The sequence below is a fragment of the Chlamydotis macqueenii genome, chromosome 5, assembly GCF_036417535.1.
Source record: "Chlamydotis macqueenii isolate bChlMac1 chromosome 5, bChlMac1.mat, whole genome shotgun sequence".
NCBI lineage: Eukaryota > Metazoa > Chordata > Aves > Otidiformes > Otididae > Chlamydotis > Chlamydotis macqueenii.
Window position 1 is genome coordinate 69,904,471 of NC_141560.1, and position 12,100 is coordinate 69,916,570.

The 12,100-nt window shown below is 45.7% G+C and overlaps 1 protein-coding gene across 2 annotated transcripts; it reads right to left on the reverse strand.

The window, feature by feature from the left end:
• Window positions 1-3,918: 3,918 nt before the first annotated feature.
• On the reverse strand, window positions 3,919-10,177 carry LOC104476271 (CD59 molecule (CD59 blood group)). 2 transcript variants are annotated; one of them, XM_086749143.1, is made up of 4 exons: window positions 10,065-10,177; window positions 7,595-7,667; window positions 6,859-6,960; window positions 3,919-5,598 (listed from the first exon to the last, which is right to left on the reverse strand). In XM_086749143.1, exons 2-4 carry the CDS (start codon window positions 7,647-7,649, stop codon window positions 5,405-5,407), a joined length of 351 nt encoding a protein of 116 aa, XP_086605269.1. In that variant the 5' UTR covers window positions 7,650-7,667; window positions 10,065-10,177; the 3' UTR covers window positions 3,919-5,404. The 2 variants fall into 2 exon arrangements, with proteins under 2 accessions (XP_086605269.1, XP_086605268.1); XM_086749142.1 differs by lacking the exon at window positions 10,065-10,177 and adding an exon at window positions 9,462-9,722.
• Between the last annotated feature and the right edge of the window lie 1,923 nt (window positions 10,178-12,100).

Below are 12,100 nucleotides of genomic sequence, written 5' to 3' on the forward strand. Positions count from 1 at the left end.
ACTGCAGTACCTGGCATTGGCTGGCTTCTGGTGTGGCCCAGCTGCAGCCCCAGCATTTCCCAGACAAGCGTCAATCAGCTCATCCCACGGTACACGGGACAGAGAACAAGCCTTAATTTACAGGAGACTACAACATTAAAATGGCTGGGAACAGGAAGGAAGAAACCCATCAGACTGTAAAAGTTATTAGATTTCAGATGCGGTTGTCATCTTAATCGCTTTAATCTTTTTTTTTTTTTTTTTCTGGTGCCACGCTGCAGACTCTGTCTTCATTCATTTGGGATGTGAGCTAAACGATTGCACTGCATTGTGCATGTTTTCATCCGCGGCTTCAACATTTAGTAGTGTGACGGCTGATGGTGACGGGTGCCTGAAGTTCTCTGGAAGACGTTAGCATCTCTGGAAATAGGGGTCTGAGCATGAAATGAATTACAGCACCACGGGCTTGAATGCAGCGCAGAGCGGCCATGAGAATAAGGACTTCTTTGGGATTCACACAAACGGGGAAAAAAGCGCCTTGTCGCACCCTCAAAATGCTGTTGGGCTAGCTAGGCATTCAAAAATACTGGGTATTTTAATAAAACCCAAGAAAATCTGTATCCTTACAAAGCAATGGAAACTTTTAAGCCAGTATTCTCGTTACTACCCTCACCAGTTAGTCCTCCTCATGCATCCAGCAGCGCACAAGGTAGACGGTCACGTTGGCACCATTTCTTCCTTCAGGCAATTTAGGTTTGCAGCAGCCTCCGAAACAAATACCAGAGCCCATCTGACCACAGCCTCCATCTGCTCAACCTGTCACCTTCATGATTTTAGCCCCATCCTGCGCTATCTCCGTAGCCTTGTTTGTCTTTCTGCACACCTGCCCCAAAGTGGCATCTCTGAACAGCTGTCAGGAAGGAGAAAAAACAGGAATCCACGTGCTTCACGCTCGTCCTTAGCCACCCATGTGGGATGTGGATGTCAGTGCTGCCTGGGGAACGCTCTGCGTTTAGGTCCCGTTGCTCCGTGTTTACACCTGTGTCGTCATCTTCACTGACCCTTCAGAACTGGTTTCTCATTTCAGAAAACTTTATTTTCTGTAACTTTGCTCCAAACTTTTTTTTTTAATTTATTCCACTTAGTGCGAGAAACCAAGAGTATTTTTAAGTTTTCACGTTTCTAGGCTCCAGAACAATTTTTCCTCTGCTGTAAGTTATCATACTGTAATACAAAGATAATATCGTCTACAGGCCTTTATTTTATCCCAATGTATAAATTATTCTTGGAGAGATGGGAGTGGAAATGACAACCTACTTCTTTCAGGGATCTCATAGACAATTATCTTCTCTCTTCTCCCTCTCTAAAATGCAGAGTGCCATTACCGCCACCCTGTTAGTGCGATATTAACACGGCGTTATCGAGTCAGAAAGCGCAGTGTACTAGATTCTGCCCAAACACACACAGGCATCTTGCAGATAATGCTGGCTTGAATATTTAGGCCTAGCCTGCAGCCTAACTTCCCTGCTACGATGCCAGCCCTGGGACTGACTGTGCTTACCAGCAAGATGCAAGCCCCTCAGAGACACGCAGAGATTCAGAGTCCCCACACTCTCTTCCAGCTGGAGGAACACTGCTGTTATTAAGCGCATTTAATATTTATATAATGGCAGCACACAGATGCCCCAGTTAGCGCAAGAGCACGTTACCTAATGCGCCGTTCTCTGTTGGCGCTACTGCATTATCTTAGCAATTCCTCCTCCGTTGTACAAAATAAAAGCTCCTCGCTGGTCAGCCTCCTCATTCTTCTCACTCCGACAAGCTGTGGGAGGAAATTGCTTGCTCTGCCTACCTAGTTTTCCCCGTGCATCTGCTTCTTTTCGCCATTTCCTGCACCCTGAAATAGCGTGGAGACATCCCACCTTCCCTTCCATGAGTGATGGCAAAACTAGAGATGGACTTCAGACAGGATAAAGCCAAATGCCTACCAAACAGGGGTATCAGTCCCACCTTCCCACCAGCACCACGGGGCTTCCAAGCTCTCCGTGCCCATGGTTCAAGCCGAAAGACAGCTGGTCACCACCACATGGAAGGCAGAAAGCACGATGAGGGCTTGGAGGAGGAATTAATGGCCAAGGGAGATCACAAAAACAAATTTCTACACACATCACTTGCTGCTACTGCAGCTTCCATTTGCTAGCTCCTTCTTCTTGTTCCCGTAGGGCAAAATAACTCCTTTGTGAACTTGTGTCCTCTCCCCCCCAAAAAAGGGATGAATGGTTATGAGAGCAATTAATATTGAGAAGTAGATTAGGGAAGAATAGTCTTTGATGATTAGATGGCCGTTAGTACACAAATGATGTGCGTTGGCAAAAAAAAGGCATGCTCAAATGTAAACAGCTAAGGATGAGGTTTTAGTCATGCCACTAATTCAGAACAGAACAAACCATTTAGCTAATTAAAAATGAAAAAAAACCTAAACAAACAATGGTGGAAAGTTACCCAGCACTCAAGCATCACTGCAGAGAGCAACGGGTACGTTTGCACGGTGATACAGCAGCGGTTCATCCTGCAGGAGAGCTCACCGGTCAGAAAACGCAGATATACATCAAAACATGAAACCTTGCCTCACCATTTATCTCGTAAATGGCATGAGATGAGAATTAGCCTACGTGACTAATCTACTTTTCCCAGGAGAGGGACAAAAGGGATGATTTCCACTTGAAATCTAGTCATTTTTAAAAAAATTGTTTGCTCTTTTAGCAGTTGCCATTGCAAATTCTCTTACTGTGCTACACACATTCTCACTACAAGAATTAAACAGAGTTCCTGTTGATCTTTACAAAAGTGGCCTTCTAGAGTGCAAAACACAAGGATTCAGTGCTCAAGCTGCTTCTAGAAGACAAAGTAAGGAGAAATTTGATAGATGAGACAAGCAAGTGTTCAAGGCTATGAAAAAAATAAATATTAAAAATGACTGTTTGAACTATTACCAGACAGAATATAGAGCTTCTTGCGCTTTAAAAAATAAAACAAAACCCAAATATTTTATTTATGCAGACCATATGGTGAGCAAACAGGTTTAACGGTGCCAGCCATCAAAAGAGAGACACTGACAACACAGCAAAGAAACCTTCCCCTAACTGTGTATTGAGTCGGTGCTGTTGTATCATTTCTTCACCTAAAATGAGCAAGAGCTTGACAAATGGTGTGTCAGCGGAAAAAAAAAACTGTGCAGAAACAACTTGTAAGCATCTGCTTTTGTTAATCAGAGGGGAAATAAAAAGATGGACGGACAAGAGACCGGAAAATAAAAAGATGGAAGGACAAGAGACTGGGAAATCAAGGACTGTTTGTTTCTTTCGAGCACAACATCAAATCACCATTCCAGTAGCTGTTAGCTTGCAATGCACACCAAAAGGCTCACAGTAAAATTAACCTGTGAGAGAGGGAGGAAAATATTGCAATATTGTTTTCCAGTTCACTGGCTTCATGAAGTAAATACTTTCTATTCAACCTGGCCACACGCGTCAAGCCAACAGTTTCTGCTAAGATCATCTACAACTTGGGGAGTATCATATCTGTTTTCCCTCCTGAAACAGATATTAGAGGTTAGATAAAGCAAAGGACAAGGTAGTGGGGAGAGAAGCAGCAACCAAGACTTCCAGAAGGAAATCTAGTCAGTACATAGCAGAATAAAACATGCAGTACCCAAAAAAACCTCTCTTTTAGTTTAAAACCATCACCCCTTGTCCTATCAAACAGCTCCCTAAAGCAAATCATCACTGCCAAAAATAACCAACTACACATAGCACCCATCTCCAGAGAAGTGAGAGAAGTCTACTTGCATTTATGGAGAGACTCTGGATGGGAAGCGTGGATGCATCTCACACGGAAACGCTGTAAATAGCAGCCCAATAAATAACCACGCTCTCCACATTTTCTTTTTTGATATTTTTATTATTCAAAGATAGCATGACTTCCATGTTCCGGGTGATCAGGGAGATCTCAGGATGCATTCATGGCTAAGCTAGGCTTAACCCAATGTCATGGTTTAGATACACTGCAGAATACATCACGGATTTGGAGTAACACCCTTGTTGTGACTGGGCGAACTGGTGTCGCTGGCACCCTGCGCAACACAAGCGAGGGTCCTCAGAAAGAGAATACACCATTAGCAACGGAGCGCAACTCTTGCAGGGACGTGCCAAGAGCTCCAGAAGAGAAAAAAAGAGAATCTGAGATTGTACCTGACTGAGAGGGTCCCTAGGTACTGGAGAAGTATCCAAGGTCTGACCCCACCGCTGAGGCAGAGCAACGTACAGAACATTTCCGCTCCAGACCTCTTACACATACAAACCGAGTATTTTGCATTCATGCTATATAAATAGACGTATATTTTGTATCGGCATTTATAGAGTTGCATAAAAGTCAAAATATAAAGTTCTGCAAGGTTTTGTTTAATACTTTTAGGTGGAAGCTTGAAGGGTTAAGTTTACATGGCACCGTTCCCAACAAAACCCAAAAGCTATGTGAGAAAATCAACTAGATGTGCCGTTGCAATTCCTTAGCATTTTAGAAACAATTTCCAGTATACTAATAAATACTCACTGCAAAGCACATGCTCAGTTAAAATCCTAGATAAAGGGAAAAAAAAAAAGCTTGCAAAAGAAGCTGGCATGTGTTGTCTGCATGCTCACTGAAATAAAAAAAGAGGAAAAAGTGTTCCTTGCTTATATTTTGGTTTTGGTTTAAGAAATGTAGATGCTTTCTCCCAAAATAACAGCACTTACAAGGTTGTATCATTGGCTTGGAAAAAGAAAAAAAAAAATGTTATGGTAATGGGAACAAAGAGTCTACATCAGTTGAAATGAAATATTTCCATGAAGGCTGCAGCAAGTTTATACTTCTGATCCAACACTGCTTGTGTTGAGGGCAAAGACACTGCTTGGTGTGTGACAAGGGAGCATCCAAAAAAAAAAAACCACCAAAACCAACCAAACAAACAAAAAAAACCACCAAAAAAAAACCAACCCACAGAAATCCCAACCAAAAATAATTACAATTTATGGAATGGTAAGAAATGAGTTTTCCAGCATAAAACCTGTAGTATTCCTTCCCTTTCACATCAGCCACTGAAATTTGCCCAGGCTCTCCACAAGGTAACACTACTTCAGAACAAGGTCTTTTTCCCACGAACACGGCAGACCAAAACACCCAAATTCCCTACGACTGGTAACAACACACGTCTCCTTCCCATGAGTGGTGACAGTGATTTAACAGCTGGAACCTTGGGAAACAGAATTTAAAATTAAAAGTTAATGTTTCAGCCCATCGTTAGGAAAACGCGAGAAGTACAATTTGGGAAAGGGTTGATGATTTTGTAGAATTTCACCTTGAAAGCACGACATACAAACGAGGATTATTACAGGAGCACCCACAACATGGTCATTACAGAGGCAATACTCAAGGCTGCTTTGTTAACCGCAGTAATCGCGCTCTCGTTGCACAAGTCGTGCTGGCAGCAAAAGAATTCAAAATTATCCAACTGGAAGAACTCTGCAATATCATTCACATTGCACTGGGATAACTTCCAGCAGGAGGAAGTTCTCAGTTTACCTAAAAAAAAAAAAAAAAATTAAACAGATTAAGAGAACATTGAAAGCAATACCTTTTTTTTTGTAGAGAGAGAATCACTGCCTAGACTGCTACATACTTGCTTTTTTTTTTTTAAGCTTCTTTTCAAGTGTTTAAAAGTTTCCAAATTTGCCTTCACTAGGAACTTAGGAGTGCAAATAGCAATAGCAAGCCACGGTCCTGCCTCCACGGCACTCCCTTGTACCTCTTAGAGTTTAAGAAAGCTTTCTAGCTCAAGCTAACCAGTGCTTCCAGTTCAGTCCAAATGATCCACTGGGAGATACAAGTGAGACCTCCTCTGACGGAGAAGGACGGCGCCTCACCACCTAGTCCATCCCAGATAACGCGCGCTGAAAGCCTAGAGGTTGTGCTCATGGAAGTTTAGGCTCAAGGGAAATAGCCAAAGACAGAATTCCTTGGGATGCAAGCAGCAGAGAGCAGCATCCTGGCCCAGCAGCGCTAGCAGCTCCCATCCTCTGCGCCCAGTCATGAGCTCCAGCACGGACCATCCCGGGGAACCGAGCAATGCCGCCCCATCCCGCTTCCCAAAGCCAACCCAACAGCCTTCCCAGAGCAGAGCGAACCGCGTGGGAAAGCAGGAGATCATTTCAGTTGACTCAGTGCTTCTGTTTTTCCAATGAAACTCCCGTCACCGGTAGTAAGAGTTACTCAAATGTTATTTAACAACTAGAACAGTAACTCTGTGCCCTGAGTATCCCTGACCATCCTCCTAAGATGCAGGTGACTTCACCCTCAGGAAAAAATTTATTTTAACAGCATTAATTCCTAAATGACTGAGTCTTTATCTCCAGGTTTATTCTGTGGGCTACACGTGCTTTATCTGTTGTTTAAGCGTAACAAATTGAGAGCAAAGGGTTTGTATCGTAAAGTCATCGCTATTTTTTTCCAGCTCCCTTGGGTGGTGAGTTTCTGGGTTTGTTTTTGTAGTGTAGTTTGGTTCTTTGTTTGTTTGTTTTAAATCTGGATATACAGATACCTGCGTATATGCTTGTCCAAGTATAAATCAGCATCCTAAATCATCATTATAATCATTACAAATCAGCATCCTAAATCACCATCATGTTTATCAGTTGCTTGGATATAAGCACGACCTTCAAAAGTGTTCACAACCTTCCTTCGAGCGAGGCGAAGAAATGCATGCTAAGGCCAGATCAGAAGCGTCCAGGCAACGAAATCCGATCTGCTCGTGTTTATTTGAGGTCTGTAGGGCAGTATACATACCAAATCTCATCTGCAAGCAAGTGTCTTCAGTCGCCAAGCAAGTACTATTGGTCTTGCACAAGGAAGGGCTGTTATCGCAGTGGTAACACCTTAGGGCATAACCTGAGAAGACAAGGGTTTATCTTTACTGAATAATAAAGTACTGGAACAGTAGCAGCAGGAAAAAAAAGAAAAAAAAAAAAGAACAATCACTATCTGCATCTAACTGCCCCAAAACATATGCCTGGTTGTTAGACTCAAGGTAGAATTTACCAGCGTTTGTCAGTGTACAAACTGAGACTGGCAGTTTTGAAAGGAAGATTTCGAAGCATGGACTTACATCGCTTTTAAAAACACTCATCTTCACGTCCCTGCAGAATATCTTGTTTGCTTCTTTTATCTACTCTTAAAGACTGCCTTTTCCAAAAGGACAGGCAAGAAGGGACACTTTCAGCAGAATTTTGTTCTATCCTTTTTTTATTTCATCTCCTTTCTCTCTCATGCTATACACCCAGTTTCCAATTTACACAACAGGAATCCAACCTTCTAGCAGCAAAACACAACAGCCTTGTTGTGTTAAGCCCCATCATATCCTGCACCCAGTTCTCTCTTCTGCAATGGTTACCGTCATCCCCCCAAAGCGGTATTAAAAAAAGCCAAGCCTTTCTTGTTATTTTTCTTTCTCTGACATGTTCTCCACGATTTCCTCAGCCCCTGGCACAACATTACATCAGGAAAGCACATCTCTTGTACTCACCGGAACTACAAAAAGCAACCAGCACAATGCAGACGGTTACCAGGATGCAGTTCATCTTGATTATGCTTCTTCCCTAATTTGAAGGCATAAATAGATGTTACATGCTTATTCTATTTAAAAGCAACACAAAACCAGCAAAATATTCGGTGAGGAATCGAGGTTTCAACATTTGATTCGGTACGGAACTGAAGGCGTTGGCCAGGAAAACCAGTGAAAGAGAAGACAGAAACGTACCCAGCTCTTTTCTGAGAGAGGATTTTTATTCTGAGAACTGAGATTTGAGCCCCGGCAGGCTGTAGACCGCTCTCCTTTCTCCTCTCTGATTACACCATTCAACAGGACTCCCTATTTCTGACAGCTACAAATGCACCTAACAAAGAGAGAGGCCATCTAGGTCTCCAGTACCTTCTCTTTTACAGCAATTCCCCAGTAACCCTGAAGCCAGGCTGTGCTCCTTTCTTCTCCCTCATGGGGTTGCAAGAGATTTGTCTGCACTGAGGGGGCTTCTGCCCCTCCTCTCCCCAAATTTCTCCCTCTCACTGAGGTCCTGACCCATGCAATAACCCACCAAGGGATGGCTCCAGTCCTCCACAACAGGAAAACCAGAATTTAATGTAGGCAACTCCAAAGCAGGAGTTACAAATACGACTTCTGCACACAGAGTCTGAACTACAAACAGCATCCCCTCCTAAAAAATCTCTGCTGTTGCAGAGAGCAGGCTCTTCAGACAGAATACAGGGGGGATCAAGCAGACTCGGGGGAGAGAAGGACCATACTCATGCTAGGAGGGCATGATTTCATGTTTGTCTTCAAATTCCAAGTGGGATTGGAGTCCTAAAGAATTACAGGCATCCAGGTAAGAAGTTTCACTTAGGATAAGACTGCAGTGAACAGTCACATTGCTGCTCTTGACCCTCTTACCACTGCTGGAAGCTATTTCTATATGCAGCCAGAAGTCTAGCGTGGCAGACCACAATCATGTTGGGATGAAGTGGTTTTTTTTCCTCCCAGAAGACTGACTTTGGACTTGAAAAGATGGTTGCACAGTAAAACAATACTGAAATCCTTCTCAACCTTAAGTCTAGTTAATTTTCCTACTGAAAAAAAAACCCAAACAAAAATACCTCATTATTTTTTTTTCCTGTCTGTACGACTTACTGTTGAGCTGGAAAACTGAGAAAAACAAACGCATAACATCCAGGATGAGATGATTTTCTAGCGTAAACAACTTTGTAAGAAGCCTTTCAGGACCAGAGGCTCATCCCACACTGACGTGAATCTGCAGGAGTTGCCGTTAGTCTGGCGATTAAAGCGAGAGCCATTCTGGACAGCAACAAGAATCTCCCTGGGAACCTCTCCATCTTCCAGCAGCCCTCGGCCGCGCAGCACCGTCAGCAGACTGAAACGGTTTGGCTTGCCTTTTCGAAAGAGCAAGTCATGACCAGAATAAAGATGAGGCAGATTAATAAAAGCCATGACAGAAAGCACAGGAGCTTTGACGGTAGGATTGCAACCAATCTGGGTGGGTTTTTTTGGTGAAAATGAGTCATTTTTTATGTGCTCCTCAATGACAAAGAGATGAGACAACAGGAAAATTTTAGTTAAAAAAAAAATAATAATAGAGGAAAAGAAATAAAGCAGAAAACCTTTTCTAAACTGGATTTTCTAAATTGCTGCTTTAACTCGAGCAGCCGAACAATCTCAGTAGCAAGAAGCAGCAGCTGCGACAGCAGGAACTGCTCACTGCCTCCGCCGTGGAGCAAAACCATCCCTCCGCAGTCCCGCCCGGGAGAGAGCCCCCCGCACGCCCGGGCTGCCGCCGCTTTCCCCGCAACCCCCGAGCAGAAAAACGCAAGAAAAGGGGCACCTCGGCCTCCCAGCCCCGGTCCTGTGGGGCCCAGGGTATTTTTGGCAGCTGTTCGGGGCGGCATTTGCTTTGTCGGGATGCCCTGTACCCAGCACTTGGCAGAGGCAACCTGGCTTCTTTTTTTTTGCAATATCTGTCCCCAGTCATGTCGCTGCGGGGTTTTTTTGTTTGTTTTTTTTTGTTTGTTTGGTTGGTTGTTTTTTTCCTCCCCCGCAGGAGCCCCGGTTCCCGCTTCCCCGCGGGGGGCGACCGGCCGCTGGGCCCGCAGCCCGCCCCGCTCAGCGCACTGCGGTGCGGCCTCGCTCACCCCCGGCAACGTCAAAATACACACAGACACGGATTTCCACCCAAAACCCTTCCCCACGCACACCACCACCCCGCCCTCGGACTAATTCCTAGGAAAAAAATCCTTATCTCCCCCCTTCCCAGCCCAGCCGCCCCGCCGAGCTTTTCCCGCTCGCCCCCTCTCCCACCGCTCCCCCGGCCCCGCCGAGACGAGGGTTGGCCCCCCGATGAGGCGGGGGTCGCCGGGCTTCCTCTGCGGGAAGGGGCGGGCCCGGGCGGGGAGGGCTCGGTGCTGCAGCAGCCCCGCTCGCCCCTTACCTGCCCCGAGCACCGGAGCCCCGCGCCGTCTGCTGGGAGTGGGGCGGAAGTGGGGGACGCGGGGGGGCCCGCGGCGGCGGTGCTGCCTCCACCGGTTGTGCCGGCCCCTCGGGGGCGGAGCAGCGGCGTTGGCGCGGCCCCAGCCCCGGCAAGTGGCGCAGGACCGCGACCGGTCCTCGTCCGGGCGATGCTTAAACGGGCCGCGGAAACGTTTGCACCTCTCTGTATGCAGACATTCCCCGCCCAGCCTGTGTTTGTGCTGGGATTGCCCCGACCCAGGTGCAGGACCTTGCCCTGGGCCTGGCTGAACTTCATGAGGTTCTCACAGGCCCACCTCTCCAGCCTCTCCAGGTCCCTCTGGATGGCATCCCTCCCTTCCAGCGCGTCGACGGCTGGTGAAATTCCTCCCACCTTTCATTAAGCGTAGCTGTCCTACGGCGGAATTCCCATCCCGGCAGCTACTGGTGTGGCAGAGTAGGTAAGACGGTTATCAGTCAGCTCAGCTGATGATCTTCTAAATGGCTTCCAGACCTCTACCTCTGGTTAAGCCATAAATAAAAGCAAAAAGATGTAAGAAGAAGATGCTTGTGAGTTATTGTACGCAACTTATTAAATGAGAATCCACTCAACTAAGGCTTGAAAAAAATCCTTCATTTATTAATTCACCTAGAAAATTTAGCAATGAGAAATTGGGAACAAGGAACTGAACTTCAGCCAAAGCTGAACATTTACCTGTTTTCCCTTTCTGAAATCCGCATGAGGAACTCAGCACAGTTCCTCCTACAGAGGATACATTTATCTGTATCGTCACAAATATATGGTATTTCCAACTTGGCCTGAATCTTCCACCTTACATTCTTTGCACAGATTATGAGAAATTACTTTAAACAATGGCAGGAAAAAAAAAAAATCCAGCACTGGAATAACTTGCACAGCAACTTTTATTTTTTTCCACCACTGGCTGGCACACCACTTGTTTTTCTCTTGCGTGACTCAGTCACAGCAAGGAAATGGTGGCCAAAGTTTCTCTCCATTAAACCACCCCGTCAGCAAAAGCCCACAAAAATGCTGAAGGAATCCTCCAGCGCAACTATAAAGAGACTGTGAGTGTAGGCCTTTTCCGCTCACAAGAAGAAAAAAAAAAGGCCAGATTAGTTACATATTTGTGTTGGATGTGCTGTGTTTTTAACCGTATGCTGAATTCAGAGATGTTCAACAAGGCTTATCTTCCCCTGCCAGGAGAAGCCCTAATCAAGCATCAATATCAAACAGCCAGCATCTGAGTCAGGAGACGCTGACAGAACTTCAGGCTGGACCTGAAGGATGGTGGCCAGAGGACCACGAGTGCGTGTTGTACAGAGCGTAACAACCACAGGAAGCATTTAGCAGTCGGGTGCACTAGATTGGCAGTTACCAGCACACCTCCCCAACGCCCAACTGCTAACTCAGAGCACTGGTGAAGCGAGATCTCGACAGTCAGTTCTCTCCCGCCTCCGCAGGGGAGATCTCTACAGGCCAGCAGTGCTGGCAAACATCACCGATTCCTTGTTTTCTTCAACGGTCTCGGCCGCTTCACTTTTCATACCAATCTGGCAGAAGCCCCAGCCTTTCGGGTGGGGTGAGGAGAAGCGCTGGCGTAAGTCCTACTTCGAACACACACCATGAAGAGTTACAGCGCTTGCAGTAACACTGCTTCTGGTAACGTTAGGCAACGTGCTACGTGCTAAAATAGCTGCCTGAAGCAATGGAATAACATTTTGCCTGTAACAAACACGCAGGCATTTAGAACAAGAGCAGCAACATGTCACTCCCCCTGCCTGGTTACCTTCTCACTTCGTACACGAACAGTTTGCAGGAGTCCTGCGGATCAGAGGCCTCAAACCCGCACGCCACAGCGCTCAGAAGCCGACAGAATAGCTTTGTCCTGTATCCTGGCTGCTTGTACAGTAAGCAATAGTTTTATTTCCTCTTTAAAAACCCACAGGAGAAGCACTTCCCGAGAAAAGTAAAATCACAAAGAGCTGGGAGTGTTTCTG